This window comes from Girardinichthys multiradiatus, chromosome 7 (assembly GCF_021462225.1).
Source record: "Girardinichthys multiradiatus isolate DD_20200921_A chromosome 7, DD_fGirMul_XY1, whole genome shotgun sequence".
Classification (NCBI taxonomy): domain Eukaryota; kingdom Metazoa; phylum Chordata; class Actinopteri; order Cyprinodontiformes; family Goodeidae; genus Girardinichthys; species Girardinichthys multiradiatus.
This window is the reverse complement of record NC_061800.1, coordinates 2776791-2794814: the sequence shown is the minus strand read 5'-3', so window position 1 is coordinate 2794814 and position 18024 is coordinate 2776791. Positions and strand designations below refer to the sequence as shown.

The window sequence follows — 18024 nt, the reverse complement described above, 5'->3', positions numbered from 1 at the left end:
TTTACAGATGCTTCGCCTTTTAATACGAAAGCAACACTGGTTTTCTCCTGACAAATTTAGATCATTTTATGTGCTCAAGTTAGTGTCTAGATTTTGAAATCAGTTATAAGAAAACCAAATAACTCGGTGGTTTTAAGTTCTTAATATTTGTCACTATATGAAGTAAATCAGTATGTATGAAATGAAATATAGACTGTAAATACTATTGAAATAATATCAAAGTAAAATGTTGGTTCTGTAAAAGCTATAGTAGGGAGTTCTGAGAAAACTTGGCCTTAGCCTGGAAATTTGAACAAGCACACCTTACAGGTCCCTCCTACTTCTCTCTGCTACTCTACAACCCCCCACAGCAGAGCCTGCCGTGAACACGCAGCCTGTTTTTCGTCAATGGTCTTCTTCTGTTTACTTTTGTTGTTTTCTGAGCAGGTGCCTCTCAAGAAATAGTCAGTTTTCTTTTAGTGTTAGCTTGTTTCTCCGCCATTAGCACAGCTGCAACACTAGCAATCTTGAGCTTGAATGACGGTATGCGCTGTGCGGAGGAGGGGTGTGAGCAGCGCGTACATGAATGTGATTGACACTGCTCAGACATTCCTCCTGGCTCTGATTGGTTGTTTCTGACAGGGTGCGGTGTATTTCTGCAAATGGGGTTGGGACAAATGGGAGTAGCCAGAGGAGCTTGATTTTTTTCACAGATAATCTGTCTCATATTGTCTCTAGTGTCAACATAGTGACAGTTTTAACAAATACGTAAAAAATTAATTTTTACAAAAATTATCTACTCAGAGATATACAGTTTTCACTACAGCCTTACAGGGGCCCTTAAAGTGTTTCCTTGCCAACTCTTCACTTCACAAAATTCAAAAGATTAAAAGGATTTCTCACGAGGGAAAACAATGCAGTGTTTGGGTCCTTGTTTTCTCTGAAAAGTAAATTATCCAAATGTTCAAACGGCAGATCTCCACACTCTAGTTTTAAAATGAACTAGTGTAGTTGTTTTTCTTCTTCTGCTTGTGATTTGCCTCCCTGTTTTCTTTAACAGCGAGGCAAATCACAAGGGGGTATTACGGTCGCAGTCGGTGCACATATCACAGTCATAAACCCTAGGTAGCACACAAAGAATCAGACCCTTGTGGGCAGTTGTAGATGACTTTATATCACATAGCCGTTGTGGAGATATATTATGTGTGTGCATCATTATTATTATTATGTTCATAACCAGTGTGGGAAATAAAATGTATAACATGTGTTAGTATAAAGACATTGTGTATTGTGTGGTCTGCAAAAGTATTTCTCACAAGGAGGTGAAGTGGAAAATTACTGAAGAACTGCAAGAGTGTGTGAAAAAGTAGAGACTGACTTACTCCCTTCTCATATCAGTAGATACGGGGTGCAGCTGGTGGACAATGACTGTCTAATTATGGTAAAGCCGGAAAAGTGTGTACGTGACTACATGTGAGAAAAAAACTGTAAACAGGGCGCTGCCCATTTTCATGTGTGTTTTAATAAAAACAATGTGCCCAGTGGGAAGCTCCGAAGTCGTCTTGGTGTGTGGCCTGATCACATGAGAGCTTCCCCTGGTCCAGGTACTTTGAATAACATACAGCTGTCTCCGTGTGATTTATTCTAAGGTGTTGTGAATTCCTCCAGGTTACGGTGAATAAACGAACGCGCAGAAGGCCTCTTTAAAGAGGTACTTCAACACCGTCATGATTGAACAGGCTGGGAGGTATGTATCCAGCCTCAAACAGTGGAAGAAATGATAAAGGAACCAAACCTATATAGAGATTTACTAGTCTTACTAACCACTCAATGCGATTTTACACTATGAGTCACACTTATTCATCCATAAACACACTCTAACCCCAAAATGTTCATTATCTCACCCAGGGACCACACGGTATTTGGTTGGGGGAAGCTGGAGTAGAGGTCACCACTGTCCAGTATCCACATGACTACATTTTGCTCTCACTCATCTTGTTTAGATAGTGAAGAGGTTTCGTCTTGAGCTGGGGGATATGGTTATTGCCAAACTATCTGCAGAGCTCGAAAATGATCTTATAGCAGTCCATTAGGTTTTAGAGGATTACCAGCAAAATCCAATTGTAATAGCCATGACAAGTCATTTTCATGTTTCATCTCTAATGGATTATTTCTCTAGTACCTGCTTAGCATTAGCTTGTTCTTGCAGTTGCAAATAATGCATTATTTGCAAGAACTGCAGGAGTGTGTGAAAAAGTAGAGACTGCATACCGACCTCATTCCCTTCTGAGTCCTCCAAGTGCAACAGCCTAATTTTTACTTGATCCAAAACCTGCATGCTAATGTTCAGGATGGATATTAAAATTCCTTCTTTGGTAACCTCTGAATATGACAGCATTTGAATAGAATTTTTTCCAAGTATGAATGGTCCTTGACTGGCTTAATATGACTTATCCTGGCATGGCTTGATTATTGAGTCATATCTCTCTGGGCATTTTGTTTGGAATGATATTTTGTTATCAACAAACACTAGCTTGCTCTCCCGTTCTCACAGGGGTGCTCCAAGGCTAAATGTGGGAACGCATTTACATATATACACTGCTTTTTAGGGCCATTTTTAAAGCTTATTGTATAACCACTGCATGATCCAAACTGTATCTGTCTTTTTGGCCAGAGATTTTACAGCTCAATTTCAGAGTTGTTCAAATAAAAAAAGGGACACCACATCTACCAAAAATGACTCGAGACTAAAGTTTTGGTTATTCAAATGGCAACCAGTCCAACCAACCATCACGAAAAAAATCTAATTTTTGACTAGCTACCCTAATAAAAGTCATCCAGGAAACATGAATGTCATACCCGAATGTGTTGTTTCTCAGTCATGCTCGTGTTCACTTAACCATGACCTGCACAATTCTGCTCGCTGACCACAGTTTGTTAGATGTTTTCATTATATGTTTGCCCTCCCAGCAGGTCTCCCAATATTTACAATGAATTACTACACACAATACTGAACATGGTAGCATTAACCGTGCAACACCAAATAATTAGTCAGTTCACAACCTATAGACTTCATCATGCTCCAAATGGCTACCTGAACCATGGCTAAGTTAAAAAGAAACCTGATATAAAGATTGGAGTAATGTTTTTGTTTTTTTTGCCTTCACTAAACTGCAGAACCTAGGTTAGAGTAATGTACATTTATTTCAGTCCTTTGGACTTCTATGTTGCCATCTGAATGCCACACAAACACTTGCTTGGATCTCCTGGGTTTCCTTAGATAGAAAAACTTTTTATCCAATTTGAATAAAAAGCCAACTCCGACTGCACTGTTCAATTGTTAGGATTACTTGGAGTGTATGTACCTGACTGTTGTGAAGTGCCTTGAGACAACATGTGTTGTAAATTGGCGCTATATAAATAAAACTGAATTGAATTGAATTGAACTGTCAATAAAGAAGGTTCAGGCATCTAGCCAAATACAAACAGTTGCTTGCATTAAAAATCTATCTCACTAAAATGTCAAAGAATTATAAACTGATTATATACCCATATATAAGAAGCTTTGGCACAGCTGACCCAAAATTTAGAAAACATAAGCTGTAATTGACTTAGGACCTGATCTTCAAAAGGTTTGCATGTAAAAAACACATGCCAACTGGACTGCATATACAAAGCTGATCTACAAACCAAATGCAAATCGAATTGCTTGTGTAAAAATCAGCGGGACAGGGGGCACCAACTTTTTAGCATGTTTGCTGTCATGAATATGTAAAACATATGATTATGATCCAGATGTGCAAATACTGTATATGAAAAGCATCCTGTGCCCCAGTATGACAGTGTGGAATGGGAGCTGTACAGCACAGGAGAGAAAGAACCTAGGACTGGTGGTGAGAACAGCACATGGGATTGTGGGATGTTTTTTACCGGATCTGGACTCGGTTTATGCTGCATGAGTCCAGAAAATGGCCGGACACGTTGCTACAAACCACTCCCACCCAGTCAATGCACTGTTTGTCCCACTTCCGTCAGGAAAACAATTCAGGAGCATTACATCAAAAACAAATAGACTAGAATAGTTTCGTTCCCCCTGCAGGCAGACACTAAACATCCCTGCTGACAGTCAAACAAACTACCAGCCCATCTCAGACTGTTTCAGCACAAGCTGCATTTTTTTGTAAATTTTGTAAGTGTTTATGTCTGTGCACTAAATGTGTATTTTTTGAGTAGGTGTCTCAGCAAAATTTCATTATGGTGACTTAATGACAATAAAGACCCATGAATCTTGATATGGAAGAAGGATATGCAAATGTAATTACTTACCACCATGCGATTTATCAAACCTGAAACAGATTGTGGGTTTTTGCGCCTATATTTAACACATTTGAAAGGCAGGTGGTAACTGGCACGCAGAAATAAAAACGCAAAACATGCCCATTTATTGCACGTGCAATTGTGTTTTTGCACAAGCAATTTAACACTCCATATTTAGAATCTTTGAAGATCAGGCCATAAAAGTCATGTTACTAGCTCCATTTTGCTTCGACCTTTTGTGGCTCGGCTCGTTTTACCTCATCCCATCGTCCCAAATAGCACATGGGATTATAAAATTTGCCAAGAGACACCAATTTGCACACTTTTTATTGCCATAATGTAAACAAAAAAATTGTACAAGTTTCCAATCTCTTTTGTTCTCTTTGCCTAGATCTAAATCTTTTTAACTCACAAATTATTTTGTGATTACTTTTTTTCTAGTTTGATCATCAAAATATTATTCAAATATTCAGTGTATTAAATGCACTGAACCAGCATTTGATACTTAAAGTTAAATATTCTGATCTTTGCGGATCTAAACTGGATTGTTCTACCTTACAGAAGAAACAACTTTGAAGCATAACATTGACAATAAATGTTTGTTGGGACAACATGAAACTTTTCTGGAACTTTCAAAATAAATTGCTTTTAACCCATGATGCCACTGGCCGTATAAAACCCCCACCTTTCCAATGGTCTGACCATCAGATCTGGACAGAGAGACCCAGCGTGCTAATGTCTCTTTGCTGGCAAACAGACATAACTCTTCAACTGGATCCAAGGGTGTCATACGATCATCGATCAAAGTTAAGTACAAATGAAATACTGTCTGTGTATCCGGTAGATTCATTCATAAATGGGAATTGAGGTACAAGCGTTGCTTGACTTTCTCTCTGAGGCCTGCAGAAGCAAACTGTGTTCCAGAGAATTCCCGGCAGAGATGATGTCTCTACGAAGCCGAGTGGAGCGGTTTTTCCAGTCTGAAGGAAGGATACCGGCACCGCATCACCGTGGTTACAGTAACTGTGCAGTTGATTGGCGGACAGAGCGAGCCGTCTTTCAATCACAGCTACAGAGGTTAGCTGAAGCTAAACCTTTGTTCACAGAGCTTCCTTCAAACGTCGTCGTCGCCCGGACAACTCCTCCTCAACACGATTCAAACGAGGTTAGGGGTTTGGGCAGAGAGATTTAGGATGAAATGATCTAAACGTTTTTCATCTATCTTATTGCTAGCAGGCTATCTGCAGCACACGTGCTCAGTTTTGTGTTCTGTGTGTGTGTTTTTAAAGTTAAGACAAACTTTATTTAAAGGGTGATTTTAAACACAGAAGATTGATCATAACACGCTGTCCGCGCGCTTATGCATTTTAACCCTTTTATCAACAGTATTTTAAAGGTGTGTGTTTGATTCTGGTGCTAAGCTATCAGCTTCTTTTGTTAGCTTTAACTGCTGACAGCTAAGAACACGTGCTTGCATACTTAAGCCCATTTCTCCAGAAAGATTTGGTTCTTTTCCAAAATACCTCCCTAAATATTTTACTATTTCCTTAATAATATTTTTTTAAATATTATTTCAATAAATAAAGGCAGCTAATGAGACACTGTTGAGAATTAGTCATCCAGAAGGTTGGTTTTCTTCAGCAGATCATTCTTTAAAACATTATTTTATTAAAATATTTTATATGATCTTGCATTGTGAATGGCTGTATAAAGGTATGCTGATTATTGCCTAAGTTAGTTCTAAGACTAACTTAACTTCACTTCCAGGTCCTTCAAGATAATCCTTGGTTCTCAAAAATAAACATTGCATGGTAATGTTGCATCATTTTTCGGTCATGGTTTCAACCATTTTTAATCAACTTGTTTATATTGTACCTAGTACATTAATCTTCCTTATTCCTTATTTCTGCTTGGTAGTTTAGTTGGATTGTTTTAGCATATGTTTGTCTTGAGTTGACTTATTTTTGTTAATAAATTCTTGTATTTTAAGAAATTGTGTGAATTCATTCCATGTGTGTGCAGAGTTTTGCTGTTCAATAATGTCAGAGCTTGGCTCACTCTTTTTGATCTTGTCCTGATACCACCGCCTTACTGGGCTGGTATTCACAGGACAACCCTTAACAGACCGAAATATTATTTGATAAAATATTAAAGTATTAATATTAAATAATATATTCAGATTCATAGTAACAACATATAATAGAAAGAGTTTATAATTATTGCTTATAAATATTTCTCAAAAATGATCATTCAAAATAATAAGTCAGGCGCGACATTTGCCGAGTGTCTCCCCCGCTCTCTACCCCTCTTTCCTGTCTACCTACTGTCAAAAATAAAGGCCACTAGTGCCATTTAGTTAATTGTCATTAATAATTGATATTTATTAACCAAAACCATGCTAAATGTCACTGTGTTATAAACTGTTTTACAATCCACTATTCTGGTCCAAGAAGTTTCACCTAATTAAGTATGCACTATTTTACGAAAGTGGTTATTGAATAACCACAAATAAAATGCTTACTGAGAGTAGATGAAGATCAAACCAGCAGTTTATGGACAAAATGGGATTAAAACAACAATTTGGATTGACTCGGAAAGTGGAGCAGAATTAATAAACATGGAAGCTTTCTTGGGTCCATTGATGTCTCTCGATAGCGGCTGTCAGCTGTTATAGCAGAGCCAGGCCACCTCAGACGTAATGAAGTACCTAGCATCCGGCCACTTAGCCACTACCAGCTGATAGTCAGCTAATCTCAAAACAAAGGGTCATAAAACTCTGAGGTGGGAACCCAGTGGAAAAATTCAAAGGGCTACAAAGGGTGTAACAATGGAGATGAACACGAGGCTCAGTTCACAGCCTCAGTCTACTTTAAAGTCCACTTTAACTCCAACTGAGTCAGCACGCAGTTGATCAAAACACAGTGAATACCCCAACATTCAAAACTTTGCAACGCTACAGAGTTCAACAGTATTAAACAGCACTCAGTCCAGTGCTGACCAGTTCAGCATAAAATTCAAGCATATACAGGTCCTTCTCAAAAAATTTGCATATTGTGATAAAGTTCATTATTTTCCATAATGTCATGATGAAAATTTAACATTCATATATTTTAGATTCATTGCACACTAACTGAAATATTTCAGGTCTTTTATTGTCTTAATACGGATGATTTTGGCATACAGCTCATGAAAACCCCAAATTCCTATCTCACAAAATTAGCATATCATTAAAAGGGTCTCTAAATGAGCTATGAACCTAATCATCTGAATCAACGAGTTAACTCTAAACACCCGCAAAAGATTCCTGAGGCCTTTAAAATTCCCAGCCTGGTTCATCACTCAAAACCCCAATCATGGGTAAGACTGCCGACCTGACTGCTGTCCAGAAGGTCACTATTGACACCCTCAAGCAAGAGGGTAAGACACAGAAAGAAATTTCTGAACGAATAGGTTGTTCCCAGAGTGCTGTATCAAGGCACCTCAGTGGGAAGTCTGTGGGAAGGAAAAAGTCTGGCAGAAAACGCTGCACAATGAGAAGAGGTGACCGGACCCTGAGGAAGATTGTGGAGAAGGGCCGATTCCAGACCTTGGGGGACCTGCGGAAGCAGTGGACTGAGTCTGGAGAAGAAACATCCAGAACCACCGTGCACAGGCGTGTGCAGGAAATGGGCTACAGGTGCCGCATTCCCCAGACCTGGGCTACAGAGAAGCAGCACTGGACTGTTGCTCAGTGGTCCAAAGTACTTTTTTCGGATGAAAGAAAATTCTGCATGTCATTCGGAAATCAAGGTGCCAGAGTCTGGAGGAAGACTGGGGAGAAGGAAATGCCAAAATGCCAGAAGTCCAGTGTCAAGTACCCACAGTCAGTGATGGTCTGGGGTGCCGTGTCAGCTGCTGGTGTTGGTCCACTGTGTTTTATCAAGGGCAGGGTCAATGCAGCTAGCTATCAGGAGATTTTGGAGCACTTCATGCTTCCATCTGCTGAAAAGCTTTATGGAGATGAAGATTTCATTTTTCAGCACGACCTGGCACCTGCTCACAGTGCCAAAACCACTGGTAAATGGTGTACTGACCATGGTATCACTGTGCTCAATTGGCCTGCCAACTCTCCTGACCTGAACCCCATAGAGAATCTGTGGGATATTGTGAAGAGAACGTTGAGAGACTCAAGACCCAACACTCTGGATGAGCTAAAGGCCGCTATGGAAACATCTTGGGCCTCCATAAGACCTCAGCAGTGCCACAGGCTGATTGCCTCCATGCCACGCCGCATTGAAGCAGTCATTTCTGCAAAAGGATTCCCGACCAAGTATTGAGTGCATAACTGTACATGATTATTTGAAGGTTGACGTTTTTTGTATTAAAAACACTTTTCTTTTATTGGTCGGATGAAATATGCTAATTTTGTGAGATAGGAATTTTGCGTTTTAAGACAATGAAAGACCTGAAATATTTCAGTTAGTGTGCAATGAATCTAAAATATATGAATCTAAAATTTTCATCATTACATTATAGAAAATAATGAACTTTATCACAATATGCTAATTTCTTGAGAAGGACCTGTATATCACATGCAACCAGTTGATACATTGGATTAACTAGTGGTGATCCTAGGTCACCTTAACCTATATACCTCACCCTCCCCAGACTACAGACCAAAAATGCCCCAAAATAGAAAACAAAATTGGTTTACTTGGTGGTGAATCCTCTGGGAGAAGGGGTGCAGGCGAGTGGGCTTCCTTTTATGAATGGATGAAGTTGTGAGTGGTAGGTGTCGCACATCTGCAAACACTCTACACGGTCACCCTCTCCTCATTGGTCCAAAATAGGGAAAATATGATGAACTGTTTCAGTCGACTGAAACAACAAGGAGGATATCCGTCTCGTTGGGAAACCTCTGTGGATTTTCACCTTCGCCTAGTTTGCAATTTCGATAGGGATATGAACCTTCTGATCTTCTTATATCAGACCGATTTTCAGCTTTGTCAACTCTTCCAGGAATGACCAGTGTGGAGAAAAAATGAATTCAATCGCGAGATTGCCTCTGAGCGCAGTACCGGCAAGATATTACGGCTGGTATTGGCAGCAAAGTGTTTGCTTCAGTGGGTTTTTATAAACTCTGGTTATGTCAATGTTGTGACGCCTGTGCAGCTGCGTAGTACCAGTCACTTACCTGATCAAAATGGTGGTGACCCAACTTTATTAAGCAACAAACATCCCCTCTGCAGCTAAATTTCTTTCTTAAGCGTTTTATAAGCCAAATCTTTCGTCAGTTTTTTTTTTTAAACTGGTGACTGCATGTCCTTTGAGTTGTTTAAATAGAATAATATACACCACATGCTCTCACTTTAGGTCTAACTTTAGACTGCATGCAGCAGCTCACAGTGGGTTTCTTTTTCCACTTCCATCTTATCAGTGGTAACAGAGTGTCGTCGCTTCATCCGCTCATCACATATGGTGCATGTGATGTTGTGATATTAATCAAAACCTTACATTCCATTTGTCATCACACTTACATGATGTTTTTCTTTTAAACCGAAGCCCAGACTGTGCCAACCAACAACTGTCTCCAAGACCAGCTGGCATATGCAGCTTCCACAGAGGCACCGACATGTACATGTCCTGCCGCAGACCACAGCCATGGGCTTCTTCACATTCACATAAATCTGGAGATTAGTCACGGAGCTCATATGCTTTGGGCCAGAGATCACGGATAAGCGTCCAGGGTCCGGATCCGGACCTAAGTACCGTCCAATCCAGACCCAACTTGATTTTAAACATTTATACATTACTGCATGTTGTCCAACAGGGTCTAACTTCACTTGCGCCGCATCTCGTGTTAATATGGTATGGCCCTGTGGAGCATCTGACCCTAGGCTGCCCGTAATGCAAGTCAGGCAATGAGCTGCTTCAATCAGGGCAGCTTCTGCTATCCTAACCGCAACGCATTTTCAAATTTACTATGTAGATATAAAACATTTTATTCCTACCGACTGCCGCCTCTGACAGGCGCAATGGACAGCTATGTAGGTCAGCGACATTCTGGTCCACACTCCAAGCCATCTGGTGGCAGTAATGCACCACATTGTTGTATGCCTATTGCCAGAATATGACAAAGAAGAAGCTGCGGGTCCTTCAACGCGGGTTGCTAAGTTACTAGCTTGGGAGCTCAGCTTGCTGATACTACAATGACTTGGTGGTGCACAGATGAGTGAGTAAAAGAAAATGGCTTCATCAAAAATACGTAACGTGGACTATGAAAATCACACATTTAAAGATGAATGGACAGAAACATTCGGTGTTTTACAGCACAACAGTGAGCATACGAGTGTTTACTGTGAATTTAGTGGATTTTGGGAAAACACAAACAGCCTTTCAATGACTGGGAAATGATCACAGAGTGCATGGAAGCTGTGGTAGAAACAATTTAAGATGGAAAAGAAGGACAACAACTTGAGGAAAAGGTTAAGCAGATTGTCATGCCTCCCACAAGCACAACAAGGAGAGCAGAACTGTTCTACTAACATGTACTGACCCAGCTAGACTGTGAAGTGTGTTTATTATTGGTACTTAAATTGGATTGCTCTTTTCTGTTTTTCATATGATTTCATGGGCATATAAATAGTAAACTCTAGTGTTAATTAAATGTTAAGAAAAAAAGATGAAAGAAAATATTTTTGTCTCTTGATTTAAAATGTTTGGACCCCTAAGTGTTTGGAAGAGGGAGGTAGTGAACCTCCTGCTACTTTAAATGGGGATCCCTGATTTAGGATCTTATTGTGAAGGTTAGCAGGAGCACAAAATTAATCTGCATCATTGATGCTTTTATCATATAGGCCCTTGGATACAGTATTTGTAGTCCATGAAATCAGTACCAGTGAAAACAGATAAATCAGACAATAAGATCATTAAGATTCGCCTAAAGGTTACCTTACTCAGCATTAGGCACTAGGCTATATTAACACTATGTGCTCTTCGGTAGTTGACAGTCAGCTTTACTGAGTCTCTGTGATGCTGTTTCGTAGACAATAAAATAACATTCTTATTATCCAGGTTATCACTTATGGTTTTAATGGTAATTTCATTTTAACAGTCAGAAATGATTTCATAGTAATCAATAAAACTGGTAATTGCTGGATCCCTACTTCAATCACTTTCCTGCCTTAGTCCTCTCTAACTGTACTGCAATAGAGCGATGGTAATTTCGTATGTCGGGGGAGTCGGGAGGGGGCAGCCTCACAGCTGGCCTGGGGAGATCTTTTCTGCCTCTGTAGCTCCGGACTCTACCAAACATGGCCGCTTGGCGGGTTAATTATATCTGCCAGATTAACTGCCAAAGCTCTGTTCACCTCTGGCAACACATTTGAATGCAAACACAACAAACATCATAAACCTTTGGTTTGGCTATGTTAAAAAACTTAACAAATGTTGACTTCTATTGTTGTTTAACAGCTTCTGTAAACATTCAAACAGAACCATGCATGAAAGCACTGGCACCATTCCAACAGTGCATTCCTGCTAAGCCTTTGCTGATCAGACTGTCCACTTCTGGACACAGCTGAAATGCAGCACTAGTGCTGTTTACATACAACAAATTACAGTAGGTCAGTCAGAAAGCCTGGAGCATTGGACACATGGTCCTTGGCTCTGCACTGCAGATCTACTGTCCTAATCTAAATGCCCTGAACTTGTTAATTACTTAGAGACTGCAGGAAGTAGACTAATGTAGTTGGAAAGAGCTTTTTTCTAAAGGCTATGCTTTGACCAATTAGTTCTAGATTCTAGTGTCAATGATTCTATGTGACATCAGAGTAGTTGGCACATTACAAAGTAAAATAGCTGTAAAATGATTTAACATTAATCTGTCAAAGGATGAAAACCCTGCAGACACAAGTGCTAACATTGCTGTATGTTTTCAGGGCATAGAGGTAGCAGCCATACAGCAAAGAAGAAACCCCACTCCCATTAGTGCAGCTGCATCCTGTCTGCCTCAGTCCAAACAGCCATTTCAAAAAGCAGTTTCCTTTAATAAACATGACTCTGCCTTCATTTCATAAGTTCTTTAAACTCTAGGGTCTCTCTGAATTATTCAAGCTCCCGGGGCATCCAGTGGCCGCATTGCAGTATTTTCAGTGAGGGATCACCACATAAAATTACAATGTCTTCACTTGTCACAGTAAAGTGGAGAAAACCATCCATCCGTTCGAAAGCAGCTCATCCTGGTGCTTCACTGTTGTATTCTGACGGACAAGAAGCCTACCTAAAACTCCTCATCTCAATAAATGAGATGTTGATGGAAGACACCATTTCAATAAGGTGGTGGGTGATGGTAAAGCAAACCACCACTCACAGATTCAAAGTGTTTTTAAACCCATTTGAACATTGACATTGTAGCCTCCATAAAGCTCTGGTATGAGGTATATTTTCATAATACAGGTCCTTCTCAAAATATTAGCATATTGTGATAAAGTTCATTATTTTCCATAATGTAATGATGAAAATTTAACATTCATATATTTTAGGTTCATTGCACACTAACTGAAATATTTCAGGTCTTTTATTGTCTTAATACGGATGATTGTGGCATACAGCTCATGAAAACCCAAAATTCCTATCTCACAAAATTAGCATATTTCATCCGACCAATAAAAGAAAAGTGTTTTTAATACAAAAAACGTCAACCTTCAAATAATCATGTACAGTTATGCACTCAATACTTGGTCGGGAATCCTTTGGCAGAAATGACTGCTTCCATGCGGCGTGGCATGGAGGCAATCAGCCTTTGGCACTGCTGAGGTCTTATGGAGGCCCAGGATGCTTCGATAGCGGCCTTTAGCTCATCCAGAGTGTTGGGTCTTGAGTCTCTCAACGTTCTCTTCACAATATCCCACAGATTCTCTATGGGGTTCAGGTCAGGAGTGTTGGCAGGCCAATTGAGACAGTGATACCATGGTCAGTAAACCATTTACCAGTGGTTTTGGCACTGTGAGCAGGTGCCAGGTCGTGCTGAAAAATGAAATATTCACCTCCATAAAGCTTTTCAGCAGATGGAAGCATGAAGTGCTCCAAAATCTCCTGATAGCTAGCTGCATTGACCCTGCCCTTGATAAAACACAGTGGACCAACACCAGCAGCTGACACGGCACCCCACACCATCACTGACTGTGGGTACTTGACACTGGACTTCTGGCATTTTGGCATTTCCTTCTCCCCAGTCTTCCTCCAGACTCTGGCACCTTGATTTCCGAATGACATGCAGAATTTGCTTTCATTCGAAAAAAGTACTTTGGACCACTGAGCAACAGTCCTGTACTGCTTCTCTGTAGCCCAGGTCCGGCGCTTCTGCTGCTGTTTCTGGTTCAAAAGTGGCTTGACCTGGGGAATGCGGCACCTGTAGCCCATTTCCTGCACACGCCTGTGCACGGTGGCTCTGGATGTTTCTACTCCAGACTCAGTCCACTGCTTCCGGAGGTCCCCCAAGGTCTGGAATCGGCCCTTCTCCACAATCTTCCTCAGGGTCCGGTCACCTCTTCTCGATGTGCAGCGTTTTCTGCCAGACTTTTTCCATCCCACAGACTTCCCACTGAGGTGCCTTGATACAGCACTCTGGGAACAGCCTATTCGTTCAGAGGTTTCTTTCTGTGTCTTACCCTCTTGCTTGAGGGTGTCAATAAGGGCCTTCTGGACAGCAGTCAGGTCGGCAGTCTTACCCATGATTGGGGTTTTGAGTGATGAACCAGGCTGGGAGTTTTAAAGGCCTCAGGAATCTTTTGCAGGTGTTTAGAGTTAACTCGTTGATTCAGATGATTAGGTTCATAGCTCGTTTAGAGACCCTTTTAATGATATGCTAATTTTGTGAGATAGGAATTTGGGGTTTTCATGAGCTGTATGTCAAAATCATCCGTATTAAGACAATAAAAGACCTGAAATATTTCAGTTAGTGTGCAATGAATCTAAAATATATGAATGTTAAATTTTCATCATGACATTATGGAAAATAATGAACTTTATCACAATATGCTAATATTTTGAGAAGGACCTTTACCTGCTCAGACACAAGATATAACACAAAATTGCTTAATCAACAAAGTCTACACCAAAGTGCAGTTCTGTTTCCTACTAAAGACATTGTTGCAGGACAGAAGAACCCCAATCTGCTATGTAAGATCACCAGAGAAGAAGTTCTTGGCTCGTAGGTAGCTGACGCTCAGACGTAGGATGGAGAGTTTGTCTAGACTAGCAGTAACCTCCTCAGAAAATGGCAGCAGGCTGGCCAGTCGCTCCAGTTCACCGTTCAGCCGGTCCCGGTGCCGTTTGGATGGATTTGACTTGGTCCCCTCAGCAGGGGGCTGCTTCACCCTAAACAACAGAAATGAAAACAGTGTCAGGCAACATGGTTATGGATGTGTCCATCATCTGGTAAAACTGCAGTTTTTAAAAAGTGCATACTTCCATCTCACTATTGAGTATCTGCCTTGTGTTACACATACACCAATTCAAGTGAATAATACTCCAGCACTCCCGTTTTACACATCTGATACTATAGAATGCATAATGTGATTACTAGCTAAACCAGTACTGCCATGAACTGTGAAGGTATCTGGTGGCAATCGAAAATGCCACAAATACACCAAAGATCCACCAGTTGTAGTAATGACTCAATAAAAGTGTTACTTAATGCAGACACTCTGTCTGCACCGATGAAGACTCAGTCAACTCAGCCTGCCGCACACTTGTAGTCCAAAAGGAGGGTGGTGTGACTCATTTGTAAACTAATTCAGCTAATACTTGTAGTACTTGTTGCCTTCACAGAATGTGAAACTTGTTAAATGAAACTTCTTAAATGTTAAACTTCACTTGATGGTCTGCCCCTCATTAAAAGTACAGGAACAAATCAAGATGTTATTTTTTCCTCCTGACGCAGTAGCAGACTGCATATTTTACAACCTTCATCCCAAGACCCACACACTGTGCATCATACAGTAAGTGATGCTGACATTTCATAGATTTTGCAGAGGTTGGCATTTTATAAAATATGCTGTATTTCCTTTTTTTTTATATATTTTGTGGTTCTAGCGGTCTTCATTCATCAGCAGCGTTTCAGGACGAAGGGAAAGCCATGCAGCAAACAAAACCAGAGCAGTTGCACAGGACTACAGCCTCTATAGTGTATATGACTTGCCTGCTCTATCATTAAGCCAGGTAGTGCCTGCTTTATTTCTTCAGGTATAACAATTGACATTGTTGGTGAATGTCATAATATTCATGACTTGCAATAAATATTGAAATACTCATTAATTTCTTTCTGTTTAGTTCATTGCGAACAAAAATAACATGAACCTGCATGTTATTGTCATCTATTCTCAGTAAGCATTTTATTTTTGGATATTAATTTAACCCTTTTGTAGAATAGTGCATGCTTAATTAGGTGAAACTTGTTGGACCAGAATAGTTTGATTGTAAGAGTGTATATTGGTTTAATAAGTTTTCACATAAAGATAAAGAGACAGTATTTGTGTTTATTTTGTACAAGAATGATTTGTCTGTCAAAATATGGTTAGTGTTCCACACCATTCGGTCATAAAGACATTGACATTTTATAAAATGTGCTGTATTTCCTTATTTTATATTTTGTGGTTCTAGCGGTCTTCACTCATTGCAGTCCAGGCAGTTTCTTGTGATTTTAATACAGTGAACCTGTAATAATGATCAATTTGTAAAATGCAGCATGTGCATTTTGTGATGTGCAGCACTGTTATATTGTAGCATAATTAAGAGTTCTATTTGTTGTAGTCACAAGGAGGATGTATTTCAGAAACTGATGTTTAATGGGGTTTTAGTCTTTTTTAACCTGTTTAGTAATGATCCAAGATAAAGGCTCCTGTAGCCGATTCAGAAAAGACAAGAATGGTTTTATTAGCTGATTATCATGTGCTCTGAGTTCTGCAGAAAGCAGGACTTTCTGCTGCTTGGATCAGAGATCTGACTGCATGAATAATGGAGGTTCATACAGGCAATGACAAGATGGGAGGACATTTGGTGCAGCTGCCATGATGACTCAATGTTCATTCATGGTTACATGCATGAGTCACCATCCCTGCAAGGAGAGAGGACAGGCGAAAGTCTGTTTACATGTTTCAGTCGCAGCTTACAGCCTCCCAGGCTCAGTGAGGGTTTTTTTATGTAATGCATGGAAGTGTTCAAATGAGCTCGTTCATCTGTGCTGTTCACAATTTTTGTGAACTTTGAACTTGACAAGACTGTGTTTTTCTGCTCTCATTTCAACTTACGTTTTATCCTTATGGAACAATACTAAACCAGTTCTGTTTGGAGCAGTTTAGGAAGGATTTCCTCTTGAAGACACAATCATTTTATACATGGAGTGATTGTGCGGTACAAGTTAAAAAGCAGAAAACATTTCCTCTTTGGCCATTACACACATAGGCCTGGTGGAGTAGGCAGGGAACTACCTTCAGTAGGTGTTTAGTGAGAAAAGCTTAAATAAATCTGCATCAGGGATGGGCAATTGTCATATGTTTTTTGATTGTCTGCAGAATAAATGTATTGTAATATGAACTGGGATTTATTGTGCTGGTGATAAAATCTAACTGATCCTTGCAAACCTGACAGGATGATAGGGATTTTTACTTTTGCTGTATCAAAACGGTTTTTTCCATCTGGTTCCAGGAACATTATCAACATAATATTTAATCAAATTTCAAAATATGATTAAATGCAATCATTGATTAGCAGAATAACTTCACTGCTAAATGTATACTGAAGCGCCATATTTGATGAGTAAGTTTTTTATTGCTATATGTTTTTATTGCTCAGACTGTATGTGTTGCCAGATGTATTGTGAAAAGGAGAGATGAATTATTAAATACTTTCGCTTATTGTCACTTAGCATTATCGCAATTAATAAAACTAATTATCATAAAGAAATATAAAGTCGATGTAGCTCATTCCTAATCTGGATATTAAATCATTACTTAAAGATAAGTGTTTTAAAAATTTGTCCAGACGGACCTTTTCTCAGTCCAGACACAAATGTTTCTGCTTTGTGACCGAAATGGACTGAACTTTTCATGCCATACCTAACACTTAATTTCCTTTAACACTGCGAGCCACGTTCACCCAGCCACACTCACAATGTTCACACACTCACCCTGAGGTAAACAGCCTTGCCCAAAGGCTTCCCATTTGGCAGGGGGAGCTGGAATCAAACCCACAACTTTCTCATAGCAAGACAATCACTCTACCCACTGACCCACAGAGAAGGTAGGTTTTGCCATAAATAAGAGACTGTTTCCAGCACTGCAGGGGAGAAATAAATAAGGCAAAAGCTAACGGGAACCAGACAGCAAACAGGATGATGCGATGACAAATGTAATATGTTGAGTGATTCAAATTAGTTTATTCATAAACCACAGCAAATGTCCTTTCAAAGAAAACAAGACAAATACAGGTCCTTCTCAAAAAATTAGCATATTGTGATAAAGTTAATTATTTTCCATAATGTCATGATGAAAATTTAACATTCATATATTTTAGATTCATTGCACACTAACTGAAATATTTCAGGTCTTTTATTGTCTTAATACAGATGATTTTGGCATACAGCTCATGAAAACCCAAAATTCCTATTTCACAAAATTAGCATATCATTAAAAGGGTCTCTAAACGAGCTATGAACCTAATCATCTGAATCAACGAGTTAACTCTAAA

General features: G+C 39.8%; 1 protein-coding gene across 1 annotated transcript in view; it reads right to left on the bottom strand.

Annotated features, from left to right (window-relative positions):
* LOC124871134 (aryl hydrocarbon receptor-like) overlaps positions 1-18024 on the bottom strand; it is a 69654-nt gene that overhangs the window by 38986 nt on the left and 12644 nt on the right. Inside the window, exon 2 of the mRNA XM_047370169.1 lies at positions 14468-14655. Within this exon, the coding sequence (XP_047226125.1) occupies positions 14468-14655 (188 nt within the window). The remainder of the gene's footprint in view (positions 1-14467; positions 14656-18024) is intronic.